The sequence below is a fragment of the Pleurodeles waltl genome, chromosome 4_2 (assembly GCF_031143425.1).
Source record: "Pleurodeles waltl isolate 20211129_DDA chromosome 4_2, aPleWal1.hap1.20221129, whole genome shotgun sequence".
NCBI lineage: Eukaryota > Metazoa > Chordata > Amphibia > Caudata > Salamandridae > Pleurodeles > Pleurodeles waltl.
The window spans coordinates 592565364-592580982 of record NC_090443.1 but is presented as its reverse complement, the minus strand read 5'-3'; the positions used below and the strand labels follow the sequence as shown (position 1 = coordinate 592580982).

Sequence of the window (15619 nt, the reverse complement as noted above, 5' to 3'; positions counted from 1 at the left end):
CCACTGCAGTAACAATGTAAAACATGGCTCCGGCTGCCTGGGGCCAGCTATGCAGTTTTTAAACTGCCATTCTGACCTGTTAAAATAATCCCTTTGACAGGCTCCCTTTAAATATTTGTCACCCCTAAAGTAAGCCTTACTGGACCTAAGGCAGGGTGCATAGTTTTTAAAAAACACAGCATGTAGAAGTTAAATGTTCCACATGTTCTCACAGTGAAAATGCCCGGAAACCCATTTTCACGACTGTAGCAAGGCTAGTTGTGCCATATGAATGCACTGGGTAACTTTAGTCCATAAAATAAAGTTATTGTTAGTTTGGCAACAGGTAGAAAAATACTTCAAGGACTCGGTGCAACTAAATCCGACTTGATGACAAAATCAAATGTTGTCTAATTTCACAGAGAAGGAGCAGTTAGTATGTCAACTTTTCCCCTACCTAAAGTCTTTAGAGGCCTTTCTATTAAGAATTTGCCACCAGACTGTTGATGGTTCCCCTGTAGTGAAGTGTGAACTGCTCCCAGAAAAGAGATAATGAGCCTTGGCGTGGGAAGAGGTGTGCCTCTCCTTGACAAGATGGCTTGGGGGCTGAGCCCAGCCTCTTGCATATCCTAAAAGGATGCCTAACCTGTCACTGGTAGATGTAGTTCACACCTCACTTTTGTTTTCCCACCCAGGGTGGCTCTAAACCCAGTAAGAAGTGGAGCAACCCCAGAACTGGAGTGGAGTGACATAAGAGGGGGGGTGAGAAATTGAGTTGTTTGTTGAGAGGATCAATCAATCAATCAATCCATTTATAGAGCGGGCTACTCACCCGTGAGGGTCTCAAGGCGCTAGGGGGGGGGTGTGTGAATTTTACTGCAGCTCAAAGAGCCAGGTCTTTAGGCGTCTCCTGAATGCGAGGTGGTCTTGGGTGATTCTCAGATGAACGGGGAGGGAGTTCCATGTCTTGGCTGCCAGATAGGAGAAGGATTTGCCTCCAGCGGTGGTTCTGCGGATGCGAGGGACGGAGGCAAGAGCGAGGCTGGCGGAGCGGAGCTGGCGGGTGGGCGTGTAGAACGAGAGGCGTCTGTTGAGGTATTCGTGCCCTTATTGTGGAGGGCTTTGTGTGCGTGGGTGAGGAGCCTGAAGGTGATCCTCTTGTTGACGGGTAGCCAGTGCAGGTGCTTCAGGTGGGCGGATATATGGCTGTGGCGCGGTATGTCAAGGATGAGGCGTGCGGAGGCGTTCTGTATTCGCTGGAGACGATTCTGTAGCTTGGTGGTGGTTCCTGCGTATAGGGTGTTTCCGTAATCCAGTCGGCTTGTGACGAGGGTGTGGGTAATGGTTTTCCTAGTGTCGGTGGGTATCCAGCGGAAGATCTTTCGGAGCATGCGGAGGGTGTTGAAGCAGGCGGATGAGACGGCGTTGACTTGCTTGGTCATGGTGAGGAGGGGATCCAGGATGAATCCAAGGTTGCGAGCGTGGTCAGAGGGGGTTGGTGCGGTGCCCAGAGCCGTGGGCCACCATGAGTCGTTCCAGGCGGACGGGGAGTTTCCGAGGATGAGGACCTCCGTCTTGTCAGAGTTCAGCTTCAGGCGGCTGAGCTTCATCCATTCTGCGACGTCTTTCATTCCATCATGGAGGTTGGCTTTAGCGGTAGCTGGGTCTTTGGTGAGGGAGAGTATCAGCTGTGTGTCGTCGGCGTAGGAGATGATGTTGATGTTGTGTTTGCGAGCGATGTTCGCAAGGGGGCTCATGTATATATTGAAGAGTGTAGGGCTGAGCGAAGAGCCTTGTGGAACGCCGCAGATGATCTTGGTGGGTTCTGAGCGGAAGGGCGGGAGGTAGACTCTTTGGGTACGGTCAGAAAGGAACGAGATGATCCAGTTTAGGGCCTGACCTTGGATTCCAGTGGAGCGGAGGCAGGTTATTAGGGTGCGATGGCATACAGTGTCAAATGCAGCCGAGAGGTCCAGTAGGATGAGGGCGGTAGTTTCTCCGTTGTCCATCAGGGTTCTGATGTCGTCGGTGGCTGCGATGAGGGCGGTTTCCGTGCTGTGGTTGGTGCGAAAGCCCGATTGGGAGGGGTCGAGCATGTTGTTGTCTTCAAGGAAGTTGGTCAGTTGCTTGTTGACGGCCTTCTCGATGACCTTGGCTGGGAAGGGGAGAAGAGAGATAAGGGGGAAGTTCTTCAGGTCGCTGGGGTCAGACGTGGTTTTTTTCAGAAGAGCGTTGACTTCCGCGTGTTTCCAGTTCTCGGGGAAGGTGGCAGAAGCAAACGAGCTGTTGATGATGCTTTGGAGATAGGGGGCGATGATGGCGTCGCCTTTGTTGAAGATGTGATGGGGGATGGGTCCGATGGGGAGCCGGAGTGGATAGTGTTCCACAGTGTGAGCTATTCTCAAGCAACAGCCACAATACGTTTCAGGGTGACCCAAATAAGTCACTAAAATACCTGTGCTTATCCTTCTGATAGCTTGCCACAAAAGCAACCAGGCTTAACTTAGAGACAATGAGTAAAGTAGCTATGAGGTACTCAAACATTAATAAAGGTAAAACACAATACAATAATAATCCCACACCAAGTTAGAAAAATTGAGTGAACTTTTATAATTTATTTAACACCAACATGACAAAAATACAATCAGTACAACCAGAGATTTGAAGTTTTAAAGAATTAAGGTAAGTATAGTACCTAAAGTACGCAGCACGACTCACTGTAATCTCGTCGTGCAAGTCTGGGTGACAGTCACAAGTTTAGTCCGACCGTGATAAAGTCCAGGCCGGATACAGGGACCAGGTTAGTCCCACTGCAAAAGTTACCTTCTAAAGTATGGTGCAGAGGATTTTGTTAGGGGTGGAGGAGGCTACATGGAGTAGGGAAAGTGTCACTGATGGCTGTTGCTGTAACACAAAGAACTGTCCAGGCGTTGCTGTTGGTCATTGATGTAGCATGAAGATCCTGTGGGGCATAACAGATGGTTTTTGCTGGAGTTTTTCACTGGTGGTCACCCTGGGCTGTCGATGCTGTAGCACGAAGCGCAACTCTTGAATTGCTGGTCATCACTGGCGTTCACTGTACCATGACGAATTACGAATTAGGTTTACTTGTTGGCGGTTGGCATGAACAGACCTGTTTGTGGTTGCAAACAGCCCATATGTTAAGGGTTTCTCCTTTTTTCCAGGAAGAGCTCTACTGATGACACATCAAGAGTCCAGCAACTGGGAGGCACCTCTTAAGGATGGGGAACTCACTCTAGCAGAGGCCAGCCGGGCTCAGGAAGTTCCAGCTGCAGGTCCATTTCAGCATGTTCTGCTGTGCAGGTGCAGCAAGGCCTCTAAAGCTTTTTGGGTCCCTTTAGCTCAGAACAAGTGGTCATTGAGCTGACCCTTGGAGTCAATTCAGCCTAGGATGAAGGGTTGAGGTCCGGTCTCTCTTCTCAGATAGCAGGGCAAGACTCAGGGAGGTTCAGTTACAGGTCAAGGCGGGTCCAGGGCAGCAGGTCAGCTGGGCAGCCCTTTTGTAGGATGCACAGGTTCAGGAGTGCAATGAAGACTGGGTCAGAGGGATGCATTTTTGTATCCAGTTTCCCTTTTAAAGTGGGAGAAGTTTCTAGACTTTTCCCCTTATGGATGTGTCGGGAATATCATGCCACCCCCACCGACCCCTGTGCTGGTCTGTCTGGAGACACAGTAGGCTAGTGTGAAGTTCCTTTGTGTGAGCTGCCAGTGATGGCCCATCTTGCCAACAGTTAGACCCTCTATTGTGATACTGTCTGGGAAGAATACACAAACGCCAACTGACAATTGCACCTGGTCATGTGACCAAAGAACAGGCTGCAGGCTCCAAATGGTTAGAACAACGAACTGCCACCTTTCTAAAAGTGGAATTTTTAGACTTGTGACTTAAAATTCAACTTCACCATTAAAGAGGGTTCTGAATTACAATTTTTCAGATGCCAAACATGAAATGCCTACCTGCTCCCACAAAAAAAGTGATCACTTACTTAATGTAATAGGGTAACCCAATGTTATCCTATGGGAGAGGTAGTGAAAAAAATATAGGAGTTTTTCCCTGCCAGGACATGTAAAACTTAAAAGTGCATGTCCAACTTTTTTAAACATAGCACACCTTGCCTAAATTAAATGTGACAACTGGGTGTAAACCAGGGATTGATATCAGGATTAAATTACTGAACGTTTTAATTAACCTCACAAGAATATTTACAGTATGCGTGTAAAGGAGCGATCACATGCACTTATTACTTGTTAGCAGGGCCAAAGCTGCACAGAGTCCTAAAAGCTAAAACAAACGGGTTCAGGAAACAGGAGTGGTGAAGGCAAAATGTTTGGAGGTGAACCTTCAGAGTCCAACAGAGGGTTTCTCTATTTCCATAGTGAGACATCTAGATCTGTACAGGGAGCTCTGCACAAGGGAGGAAAGGTTCTACAATGTTGTGTTTGGGTAGAGAGGTGCAATGTGGGGTTGTGTTTTGCCAGCAAACCACAAACTGCTCCAAAATTGGGAAAGACTGCCCTTGGGCACTTTGTTTTTCTATTGGTATGGAGAGGTAGGAGTCACCCCATCCACAAGCTAGTGCCAGGCATAAATGAGGCACCCTTGTGTATCATCTTCAGAACATTTCTGGGTCTATAAAAGACAGAAGAATTATTGCATTCTGTTCCACAGACCTGTGAGGAGAACCCTAAGGGCTGAACTTACTCCCACTTGTACTGAGGACAAAGAAGTGGGATCCAAGGATCAGTTGGCTGACCTCATGTTGCTATTGGAACACTAAAGTTGCAAGAAGCCCACTTTCCTAGAAGAGCCCAGATGGGTGATTAGTTTCAGCTGGACCTGTCCTGGATCCTTTTGGTGACTTTTGTTGGAGTGAGTCCTGACCCCCAGTTGCTGTTCATGAGGACTTGGAACCCTTGGCTGGTGTCAGGGTGTACTTATACTGCCTAACCCTAAAAGTTGGGACATAGAGATCTTCTGCAAACATTATGCCTGGAGAATCATCAGGGGACTGGGACCAACCTGCCAGCCTCTCCACCATCGTGGGTGGGCCGGACTTTACATGCTATGTTCTCCACTCAATACCGGAATCCGTCATAGCTAAGGCTGCTTCAACTCCATCCTGCAGCTTCCTTGACACTGTCATCGGTGAGGACCTGATTGATGCCCAAGACTTCCAGGAAACTGGAACCTTGAACTAGTCCTGCCAGAGCCTTTACCACATAAAGCAATGGTTTAGCCATAGTTCCATCTTAATGGCAGATTCCGTCTACGCCAACCCCCCTTCTGCCAGTGCCAGTCCACTACCTGCTTTCTCAGAAGGCTGTCAAGGAGGAAACATTATCCACCAGAATGAATGAGGTTCCTGTATCTGACCCACGTACCATCGCAATCAGCCTGAGAACTTACCCTTGTCCCAGTCTAACAGGACCAGTTACCTGCAGTCAGCGCTTTGCCTGTTATTTAAAACTTTAAAAATTCTTATCTGCGGTTTCTCTGATTGAAATTTTGTCATATAGTGTTATTTTGTTCAATAAGACATTCTTTATTTTCATTCCTTGGAGTGGAACTGTTTTATTGTGCTGTGTTTTTGACTTTTTGCCTGCCTTAGAATGTCTAAATAAACTTTATGCATTTTCTTAGGTTGGGGCTGTCTGTTCTCTGCCACAGCTGCCAGGGGTTGAGCTCAGGATTAAATTACGGAAACTTTTAATGAACCTCACAAGAATAGTGACATTATTACTTGTGATTAACTACCAGCTACATTAACTAATAATCCTCCTTCTCACAGAAACCAAACATGTGAGGTATATAATTGATATATTTATACACACTATTATATATATCAGAAATCCAGCATGTGCCTCCTATGTATTTAAAATAAAGTGCAATGATGGTGTAGTGATCAGTGTGACAAATGTGCTTTTGGCAGTGCTTATTTGAGAATAAGGCACTTCTATGACTAATGGCAGTACTATTTGTGGAGCACTCAGCTTTGCTCTTGAAAACACTGATGGGATTATGGGTTTGAAAATTACTGCCAGGACCACAGTTTATCCATAGGCAGGATTAAGACAAAGTACACGTCCCTGAAACCTTACACATATATTAAATGTAATATCCATTTACTCTAGCAAGGTAAAACCCCACAAACAATTGGTCGTTTAGACATGGAGATTACAGAGTGCTTTTGGTGAGTTTTTGCTTAGATAGACAGCTGACCTAGGGTCTTAATGCTGAACATTTGGCCATTGCGTGTAATAATTATATACTGAAATGCCTCACTCTCCAGTGAGACTGGATAGGCCAGGTCAGGAAAGCAAGGAGTTCGGTTGCAATCAAAACTAGGTCTGTTGAAAAAAGATCCCTACTAGGGACCTATTTAGTGAAATTTTGTATGATGAGTGTCACCCAGACTGTACTCACACCTGGGTCTCTTCAGTGATGTTTTATAATTTCTAGTATGACACTGGAAAAGTTCAAAAAGCCCAATTTACTAAGATTTTACTGTGACCTTCTCTAGCAGTAGTCCTGGCTGAAGGCAGAAGTACATGAACACTAAGGGCCTGATTTAGATATTGGAGGATGAGTTACTCCATCACAACAGTAATGGCTATCCTGTCTGCCAAAATCTAAATCCCATAGGATATAATTGGATTTAAATTTCAGCTGACGGAATTTCCATCACCTTTGTGACAGAGTAACTTGTCTGCCAATATCTCAATCAGGCCCTTAGTCTTTTGTGATTTGGGCCCACGCTAGATGAAATGACTCCAAGCCTTTTGTAATAAGTTCTAGAATATGAAGTCCGGCAGTACTCCTCTATTTTTAATTTATACATAACAGTGAAAAGTAATAATTAGAACATTTGAATATTGAGAACTCCATTGAAGACAATGGAGCAGCAGCCTATAAAGGTTGGTATGGTCCGCTTTCTTTTAAAAATGACAATGTCTGAATCCACATCTTCTGCCTCTCTCTTTCCCCTGCCTCTCCAGGATATGTAGATTTGGCAGGAGAAGGAAAGAAGTAGAGGCTGTGGATCAGGGCACACATAAGCCTCTTCCTTCCCTCCTCCCATAGCTCACAGTGTCACAGGCAACTTGGAATGAGGAAGGGGAAAATACTCATCAGGCTCCTGTGACTCCCAGGCTCAGCTGAACAAATAAAAGCAGTCTGACCAAACCCCAGGGAAAACCAAGGGATGACTTCAGACTTCTTTCACAGTTATTACTGTGTATGTTCAAAGGTCCACAGCCGTGGCCCTGCATGATGCCGTAATTGTTGAACAATTACCAAAAGAGCTGTGAAACAAAGGCTTCGCCAACCCCTTTGCCTCCCAGGAGGCCTTTGTGATTTATTTATTAGAACATTCCCCTTTCATGGGACAGAATGTTCCTGCTGCTTATATCCTGTTGAAGCTGGCCATACCAGCTGTTAAAGACCCAATCCCTGACTCAGGCCTGTAACACTGGAGTGGGCCTTTTATAGCTGGTATAGCCTCCTACAGAGGGTGGAAAGGCTATTTTTGAACACTGAAAGGAAATGGAGCCTCAGTGGGCTTTAAACTCACTTGAAGGACTGCTGCTATCAACTTTACTATCTCCTAATCCACACCCTCTGGCTTCGTCTCTCCTGCCTCCCCAGTAAGAGGGAGGGGTAATTCTGATAAGCTTCTTTCTTCCCCAACAATGCCAAATAAATGAAAACAATTTCTAAGTGTCCAAGGCTGACTGGTGCCCACTTTCACAGATCTTGGGCATTAGCAAGTATTAATCACAAGCAGCAAGAGCTATGGAAAAAAGTAAAGCTTCAGAGGGCCAGGGAGTTGTTAAACGCCTGCATCTCACAGGAGGCTGTTTATTTCTAAGAGAGTCCACCTTCTTGGGAGGAATGTTCTAGCAGCCTTTTTGCCCTCTGTTGCGAGCTATACTGGCTATGAAAGGCTGCTTCCTTGTCATATTGGTGAGGGGAGCCTGTAATGTTAATTTGCATCATGCTGATCATATTACTCGTCATAGTTATGCACACTTGAAATCACTCTGATTTGCTTTCCAAATTAACCTTTCTAAAGAACGATTTCAGTTTTAACTACACATTGAATGCTAATATCGCTCACCAAAGTCTTTATGGTGGTGCTTGAGAATTCAATGTCCACTCCACCTCTCAGTTCGATCAGTTACTGCTCTGACCGTATGGACGGTTTTCTAATTATCTCACTTTTTTTTTGCAGTACTTCCGAAATCCCCCAGTTTCGCCTGCCATACGATGTTGTTGAATTCGAAGTGGAGCTTATGAAAGACGTGGGCGTCAAGGTAATGCAAACCCCCTACAGCCTGGATCAGAGAATTTAAAAAAAACACACCGAGGAAGATTAACAGTAAACTGCCATGTACATTCACAGGGAACAATTAAAGGCGGCACCCGGCCCTGGCAAGCAGCAGCTTCCTTTAGCTCAGGGCATGTGTCTGAATGCCGTCTGACTGCCAGGAGCCCGGGAAAGGGCAATCGATAGTTCTCATCTGGCATGCCTGCATGTGATTAATTGTCTGTAAAAAAACAAATTCCTAAACTGCTTCGGGGGTTCAGTGTAGTTAATGGAGAGATTTGATTTGTCTAATCAAGGTTTTTTCCGAAGGGAAGGTTGCTGCAACGTATGTGCCTGACAGATTTCTTCGTGCGCTTCCCAGCAGATTGCCTGGCGTGCCACGTTGACACTTATTATTTCTGATGGGGTTCAGCAATTGAGCTGGGGATTAGTTTGACACTTTTTCTTACACATTACAAGTAACTCAGCAAGCGAAACAATACTCGGAATACAAACTTAATGCCTGCATAAGGCAAACATTTCCACTAATTAGCATTCAGCTTTAAAGGAGCACGGCTGCTAATTTTTAAGAGGATACACACTAAACTGGTAAACATGAAAAACTCTCATGGTTTAAACAGCTAAGAAAAATAACTGATGAAACATTTCTGCAAAGAAAGGCGCAAGAATCGGTACTTGGCTAGGAGTATGAAATGAGATTTCATTGTTATTTCGAGTTGATCATGTGTAGTGTCTTTTGTGTTGAGAGGTTAGGGCCCGATGCGACCATTATAGATTGTGACTCACAATTTGCGGTTTTTAGCGAGTCGCAAAATGCGAGTCGCAATCTGTAATGCACAACAGTGTCTGAGAGACTGTTAGCAAGTCCAAAAATGGGTCGCAAATGACCTGCCTCATTAATATTCATGAAGCAGGTCGCAATTTGCCAGCCATTGGGGAATGGCCCTAATCACAGGGATGGTGGCCTGCTGGGATCAGCAGACCACCATGTCTGGGACTGCTTTTTCAATGAAGCAGTTTTTAAAAAAAACGCAGCCCATTTTCCTTAAAGGAAAATAGGATGCATTTAAAAAAAATAAATGAAAAGTGTTCTTTTAATTTCTTCAGTCTAGGCTGTGGTCCATGGGGCCACTGCCTGCTCTGACAAAACATTTGCAAATGGGTTAGAATCAGTTTGAAATTGGTGTTCATTGCGATTGTTTTGCAACCATTTTCACGATCTCAAAACAATCATACATCGTTCTGCAAGTCGCAATAAGAAAAGGACCCCCTTGGAACGCTCCTTCCTAATTGAAAGTCGCAATCCCTATTTTGTGAGTCAGTAACAGGATTCCGACTCGCAAAATAGGGATGGTACATTGTACAAGGACATTTTGTGGTTGCAAATGGTGAAGTTTATCTTTTGAGACCACAAAATTGCTTTGTACATCGGGCCCTATTTGCTAGTGGCATAAATATTTAACAAAAAATAAACACATTTGAGATTCAACTCACAAATCACTGGTATGGTCCTTAAATCATGATCTCCCACCTCTCCTCAGTTGTTATGACTCATTAGAAATGGAACTAATTGCTTTAACCCCTTCGCTGCCAGGCCTTTTCCCCTCCTGTGCCGAGCCTTTCTTTGGCTATTTGGGGCAGTTCTCGCTTAGGCCTTCATAACTTTTTGTTCACATAAGCTACCCACGCCAAATTTGTGTCCTTTTTTTCCAACATCCTAGGGATACTAGAGGAACCCAGACTTTGTGGGTTCCCCTGAAGGAGACTAAAAAATTAGCCAAAATACAGCGAAAATTTCTTTTTTTTCAAACAAATGCAAAAAAAGGGCTGCAGAAGACGGCCCGTGTTTTTTTTTCTGAAAATGGCATCAACAAAGGGGTTAGTGGTGGTAAGATCACCATCTTCCCAGCTTTCAGGAACAGGCAGACTTGAATTAGAAAACCCAATTTTTCAACACAATTTTGACATTTTACTGGGACATACCCCATTTTTACTATTTTTTGTGCTTTCAGCCACCTTCCAGTTAGTGGCCGAAATGGGTGAGAAACCAATGCTAGATCCCAGAAAGCTAAACATTTCTGAAAAGTAGACAAGATTCTGAATTCAGCAAGGGATCATTGTGTACATCCTACAAGAGTTTCCTACAGACAATACCAGTTGAAATAAACAAATATTGAAATTGAGGTGAAAAAAACTGCTATTGTTCTCCACGTTTTACTCTGTAACTTTTTCCTGCAATGTCAGATTTTTGAAAGCAATATACTGTTATGTCTGCTGGCCTCTTCTGGTTGCGGGAATATATAGGGCTTGTGTGTTCATCAAGAACCCTAAGTACCTAGAGCCAATAATCAGTTGCACCTTGCAATGGGTTTTCATTCTATACCGGGTATACAGCAATTCATTTGCTGAAATATAAAAAGTGAAAAATAGGTAGCAAGAAAACCTTTGTATTTCCAAAATGGCCACAAGATAAGGTGTTGAGAAGCAGTGGTTATTTGCACATCTCTGAATTTTAGGGTGCCCATACTAGCATGTGAATTACAGGGCATTTCTCAAATAGACGTCTTTTTTACACACTGTATTACATCTGGAAGGAAACAATGTGGAGAAAGACAAGGGGCATTAACACTTAATTTTGTTATTCTGTGTTCCCCGATGTCTCCCGGTAAAAATGATACCTCACTTGGGTGGGTAGGCCTAGCGCCGGCGAAAGGAAATGCCCCAAAACACAACGTGGACACATCACATTTTCACAAAGAAAACAGAGGTGTTTTTTTACAAAGTGCCTAGCTGTGGACTTTGGCCTGTAGCTCAGTCGGCACCTAGGGAAACCTAGCAAACCGGCGCAGTTTTCAAAACTAGACACCTAGGGGAATCCAAGATGGGGTGACTTGTGGGGCTCTGATCAGGTTCTGTTACCCAGAATCCTTTGCAAACCTCAAAATGTGGCAAAAAAAAACACTTTTTCCTCTCATTTCGGTGACAGAAAGTTCTGGAATCTGAGAGGAGGCACACATTTCCTTCCACCCAGCGTTCCCCCAAGTCTCCCGATAAAAATTGTACCTCACTTGTGTGGGTAGGCCTAGCGCCCGTGAAAGGAAATGACCCAAAACACAATGTGGACACATCACATTTTTCCACAGAAAACAGAGGTGTTTTTCACAAAGTGCCTACCTGTAGATTTTGGCCTCTAGCTCAGCCGGCACCTGGGAAAACCTAGCAAACCAGTGCGTTTTTGAAAACTAGACGCCTAGGGGACTCCAAGATGGGGTGACTTGTGGGGCTCTGACCAGGTTCTGTTACCCAGAATCCTTAGCAAACCTCAAAATTTGGCCAAAACACTTTTTCCTCTCATTTCGGTGACAGAAAGTTCTGGAATCAGAGAAGAGCCACAAATTTCCTCCCACCCAGCGTGCCCCCAAGTCTCCCGATAAAAATGGTACCTCACTTTTGTGGGTAGGCCTACTGCCCGTGAAAGAAAATGCCCCAAAACACTATCTGGACACATCAGAATTGTCAAAAACAAAACTACCTGTTTTTGCGGGGGCACCTGCATTTTTGGTCCTGGGCTCAGCAGCCATCTAGGGAAACCTACCAAACCCAGACATTTCTGAAAACTAGACACCCGAGGGAGTCCAGGGAGGTGTGACTTGCGTGGATCCCCCAATGTTTTCTTACCCAGAATCCCCAGCAAACCTCAAATTTAGCTAAAAAATAAAAAATTTCCAACATTTCTGTGTGGGATTACCCCACTGGGACAATTTCATACCACTCAACGTTCCCCTCAGTCTCCCGGTAAAAATGATACCTCATTTGTGTAGGTGGGCCAAGTGCTTGTGAAAGGGAAGAGCCAAAAACGTCGATATTGAGGGGAAACCAAAGGGGGTCCAAAAGGGCAGTTTGCAAAAAAACATTTTTAGGCTGACAATTGCAGCAGAATTTTTATCGATATAGATGAGACAATGCTGAGTGGTAGGAATTTTGTGGATTCCTGCAGTTCCGGAAGGTTCCATCACAAAAACATGGGAAAAATGTGTGATTTCCAGCCAAGTTGGAGGTTTGCAGGGCATTGTGGGTATGAAAATGGTGCAGGGTACATGTGAAACACACCACCCTGGAATCACCCAGATGTTTAGTTTCCAGAAGTGTCTCGATCTTGTGGATTTTTCTACATGGCAGCATCCCAAAGTCTATAAAGTGCAGCCCTCACCATTCCAAGTGGGACGATTTTGAGAGTTGGCCAAGCTCTCACGGGCCAAATGTAAAACCAAAACCCAAAATAATCAAATGTCTTCTTGCTTGCTGTGGGATAAGATGTTTTAGAGTGCGGGGGACAGCTGAAAGACTGTTACCCCCTTCAGTTGGGAAGGGGGCATAACCAGGCCCATACTGGTTGGTAGCCACCACCCCAATATTTTTTGTTTTTTTAAATTCCCTGACATCAAGTAGACTTTCTGCCCCTGGGTGTGTGTGGGTCAGTGGGAGTTGCCCCATCTGCCCACTGCTGGGCAGAAAAACTTTGGCCCCATCTATTTGGGGTGGGGTATGGCCATACCCCCCCCCCCCCACTCTTTTATTTTTGAAAAAAAAACTTCCCTGGCCTCTGGTTGGCTTTCTTGGGCCTTCCAAAAATAGGCCCATCTGCCCCCAAGTGGGGCAGATATGGCCAACAGTAATGTGCCCCCATGGGGAGCAACCCTAACCCAAGGGGCTGCCCCCCTAAAGAAAACACACGCATACACACACACCAATCCCTGGTGCCTAAGTGGTTTCTGCTCCCCTGGGGGGCAGATTGCCCTAAAAAAATCGGCCAATCTGCCCTCAAGGGGGGCATAAATGGTCTAAATACAAAAATGGCCCTTCAGGGGAGCGACCCTTGCCTAAGGGGTCGCTCCCCATCGCTAAAAAACAAAAACGAAAAAAACCCTAAAAAAAAAATTCCCTGGCTTCTAGAGGTTTCCCCCCCCCCCCCCCCCCCCCCCCCAGGGGCAGATCAGCCTAATAACAATCCCCGGTGCCTAGTGATTTCTGCCAGATTGACCTAACAAAAATCGGCCGATCTGAATGGTCTAAATACAATTTGCCCCCCAGGGGTGCAACCCTTGCCAAATGGGTTGCTCCCCATCTCTAAAAAAAACAAACAAACAAAAAAAACACACCAAAAAAATTAGCCCTGGTGCCTGCAGTTTTCTGCCCCCTCGTGGGCAGATCGGCCTAATAACAATAGGCTGATCTGCCCCCGGGGGGCAGAAATGGCCTAAAATAAATTTGCCCCCTGCCCTCCCTCCTGGGGAGCGACCCTTGCCTAAGGGGTCACTCCCCATCGCTAAAAAACAAAAAACAAAAAAACCCTAAAAAAAAAAATTCCCTGGCTTCTAGAGGTTTCTGTCACCCCCCCCCCCCACCCCCCCCAGGGGCAGATCAGCCTAATAACAATCCCCAGCGCCTAGTGGTTTCTGCCCCCCTTCGGGGCAGATTGATCGAACAAAAATCGGCCGATCTGCCCCCAAGGAGGGCAGAAATGGTCTAAATACAATTTGTCCCCCAGGAGAGCAACCCTTGCCTATAGGGTCGCTCCACATCTCTTAAAAAAAAAAAAAAAAAAAAATTAGCCCTGGCGCCTAGAGGTTTCTGCCCGGGGGGCAGAAATGGGCTAGAATAAATTTGCCCCCCTACCCCACCCTCCCGGGTAGCGACCCTTGCCTAAGGGGTTGCTCCCCTTGCATGACATTGGCGCAAAAAAAAAGATCCCCGGCGCCTAGTGGTTTCTACCCCCAATGGGGGCAGATTGACCTAACAAAAATCAGCCGATCTGCCCACAAGGGGGGCAGAAATGGTCTAAATACAATTTGCCCCCAGGGGAGCGACCCTTGCCTAATGGGTCACTCCCCATCTCTAAAAAAACAAAAAAAAAACCCACAAAAAATAAAATTTACCCTGGCACCTAGAGGTCTCTGCCTAAAACAAATTTGCCCCCTTGCCCCCCCACCTCCCTGGGGAGCGCATACAGGCCCTCCAAAGCCAAGAATTTGGGATTACTGGAAGATTATCCTGTAATCATTTTAAAGTCAACTGATGAATCCAACAGTTATTTCTATAATTAGCTGCTAAGGCATTTTAATCCTTCCTGAAGTATTTGTAGGAGGCAAAATATTTAAGTGAGATGTAATGGAGTAATTGCAGTAGCTACTCTAAGATTGTCTTGAGATTCCTTCGGTAGGAAATGTGTTATGACCCTTTAGTACTCTTGTATGAAACCAGGATGAATATAGGATTGGGTTGTATTACTCGGAGACAAGTCCCTTAATTCAGGACGGGGCCTTATTACTCGATGATTTCAAGATGACTTCAGGATAGGGCTGTATTATTCCTGGAATAGTCCAAGGTGACTTAATGATTGGCTTGAATTGCTCTAAGATGATTACATGAGGATTTCAGACTATGTTTGTTACTTGATGATAATTCCCTGATGACCACTTCATGACAATTTCTGATTGCTACTTTACCATCCAATATCGTTCTACAATATAACACAATTGGATTATTGGAAAGCTAATACACAAAGAGGAAACAGGCCCATCACTCCTTATCCCTGTTTATGCACTTACTGATTCTCCCCCTTCTGAGGTATCCTCTCTTGTCTCTCTTTTTATCCTATTTTACCCTTATTAATAACTAACATTAAGAGTACATTTAAGTGGGTGTATTTTATCTGTGGGTAGTAGGTCCACCAGCAGTGAATGGGTGTGGGGTGAGTTATGGTAGATGTGACTGTGACACAGTCATTTTGCAATAAGCTATAGTAGGGTGTACTCTAAATGAGTGCATAAGTGGTCTTTGAGAGGGCAAGTGGAGTTCTGTGTGGTGCAACTAATGGATGATGTAAAAAATGAGGCACATTTTGATGATTGAGGGTTCAAGAGTTTATGAAGGACTAGTAAGGTGGTGATGTGTTTCAGAAGCGGCACGTGGAAAGTGGCTTCCAATGATGTTGAGTGGCTTTGAGTGCCAAGTGCACAAGTGGTGTTTTTCATGGCTCATTCTAATTGTGAGGGGCAGTTAGAATATTGCAACAGAGAGCTATCTAAGTAATTGCAGCTGAGCGGTATGCCAAGTGAGGGTCATCTGTGAGTGGGTGATGGTGGGTGGGTTTTTCAGTTTGGATTGTCTGTGCGCAAATCAATAGTGTGCGAAGCTGAGAGCATGCTGTGGCATGAACGATAGTTTAACTGAGAATAGTCGTAGTCTTTTAAGTGTGCATGAGTGAGTCACTTGTGTTGTAAGTGTGGTGT

The 15619-nt window shown here is 45.2% G+C and overlaps 1 protein-coding gene across 2 annotated transcripts in view; it reads left to right on the top strand.

Moving 5' to 3' along the window:
• The window catches only part of DPYD (dihydropyrimidine dehydrogenase), a 3199941-nt gene that overhangs the window by 951438 nt on the left and 2232884 nt on the right, over nucleotides 1–15619 (top strand). For both annotated transcript variants that reach the window (XM_069232136.1, XM_069232137.1), the window contains exon 7: nucleotides 8232–8313. In XM_069232136.1, the coding sequence (XP_069088237.1) occupies nucleotides 8232–8313 (82 nt within the window). The remainder of the gene's footprint in view (nucleotides 1–8231; nucleotides 8314–15619) is intronic.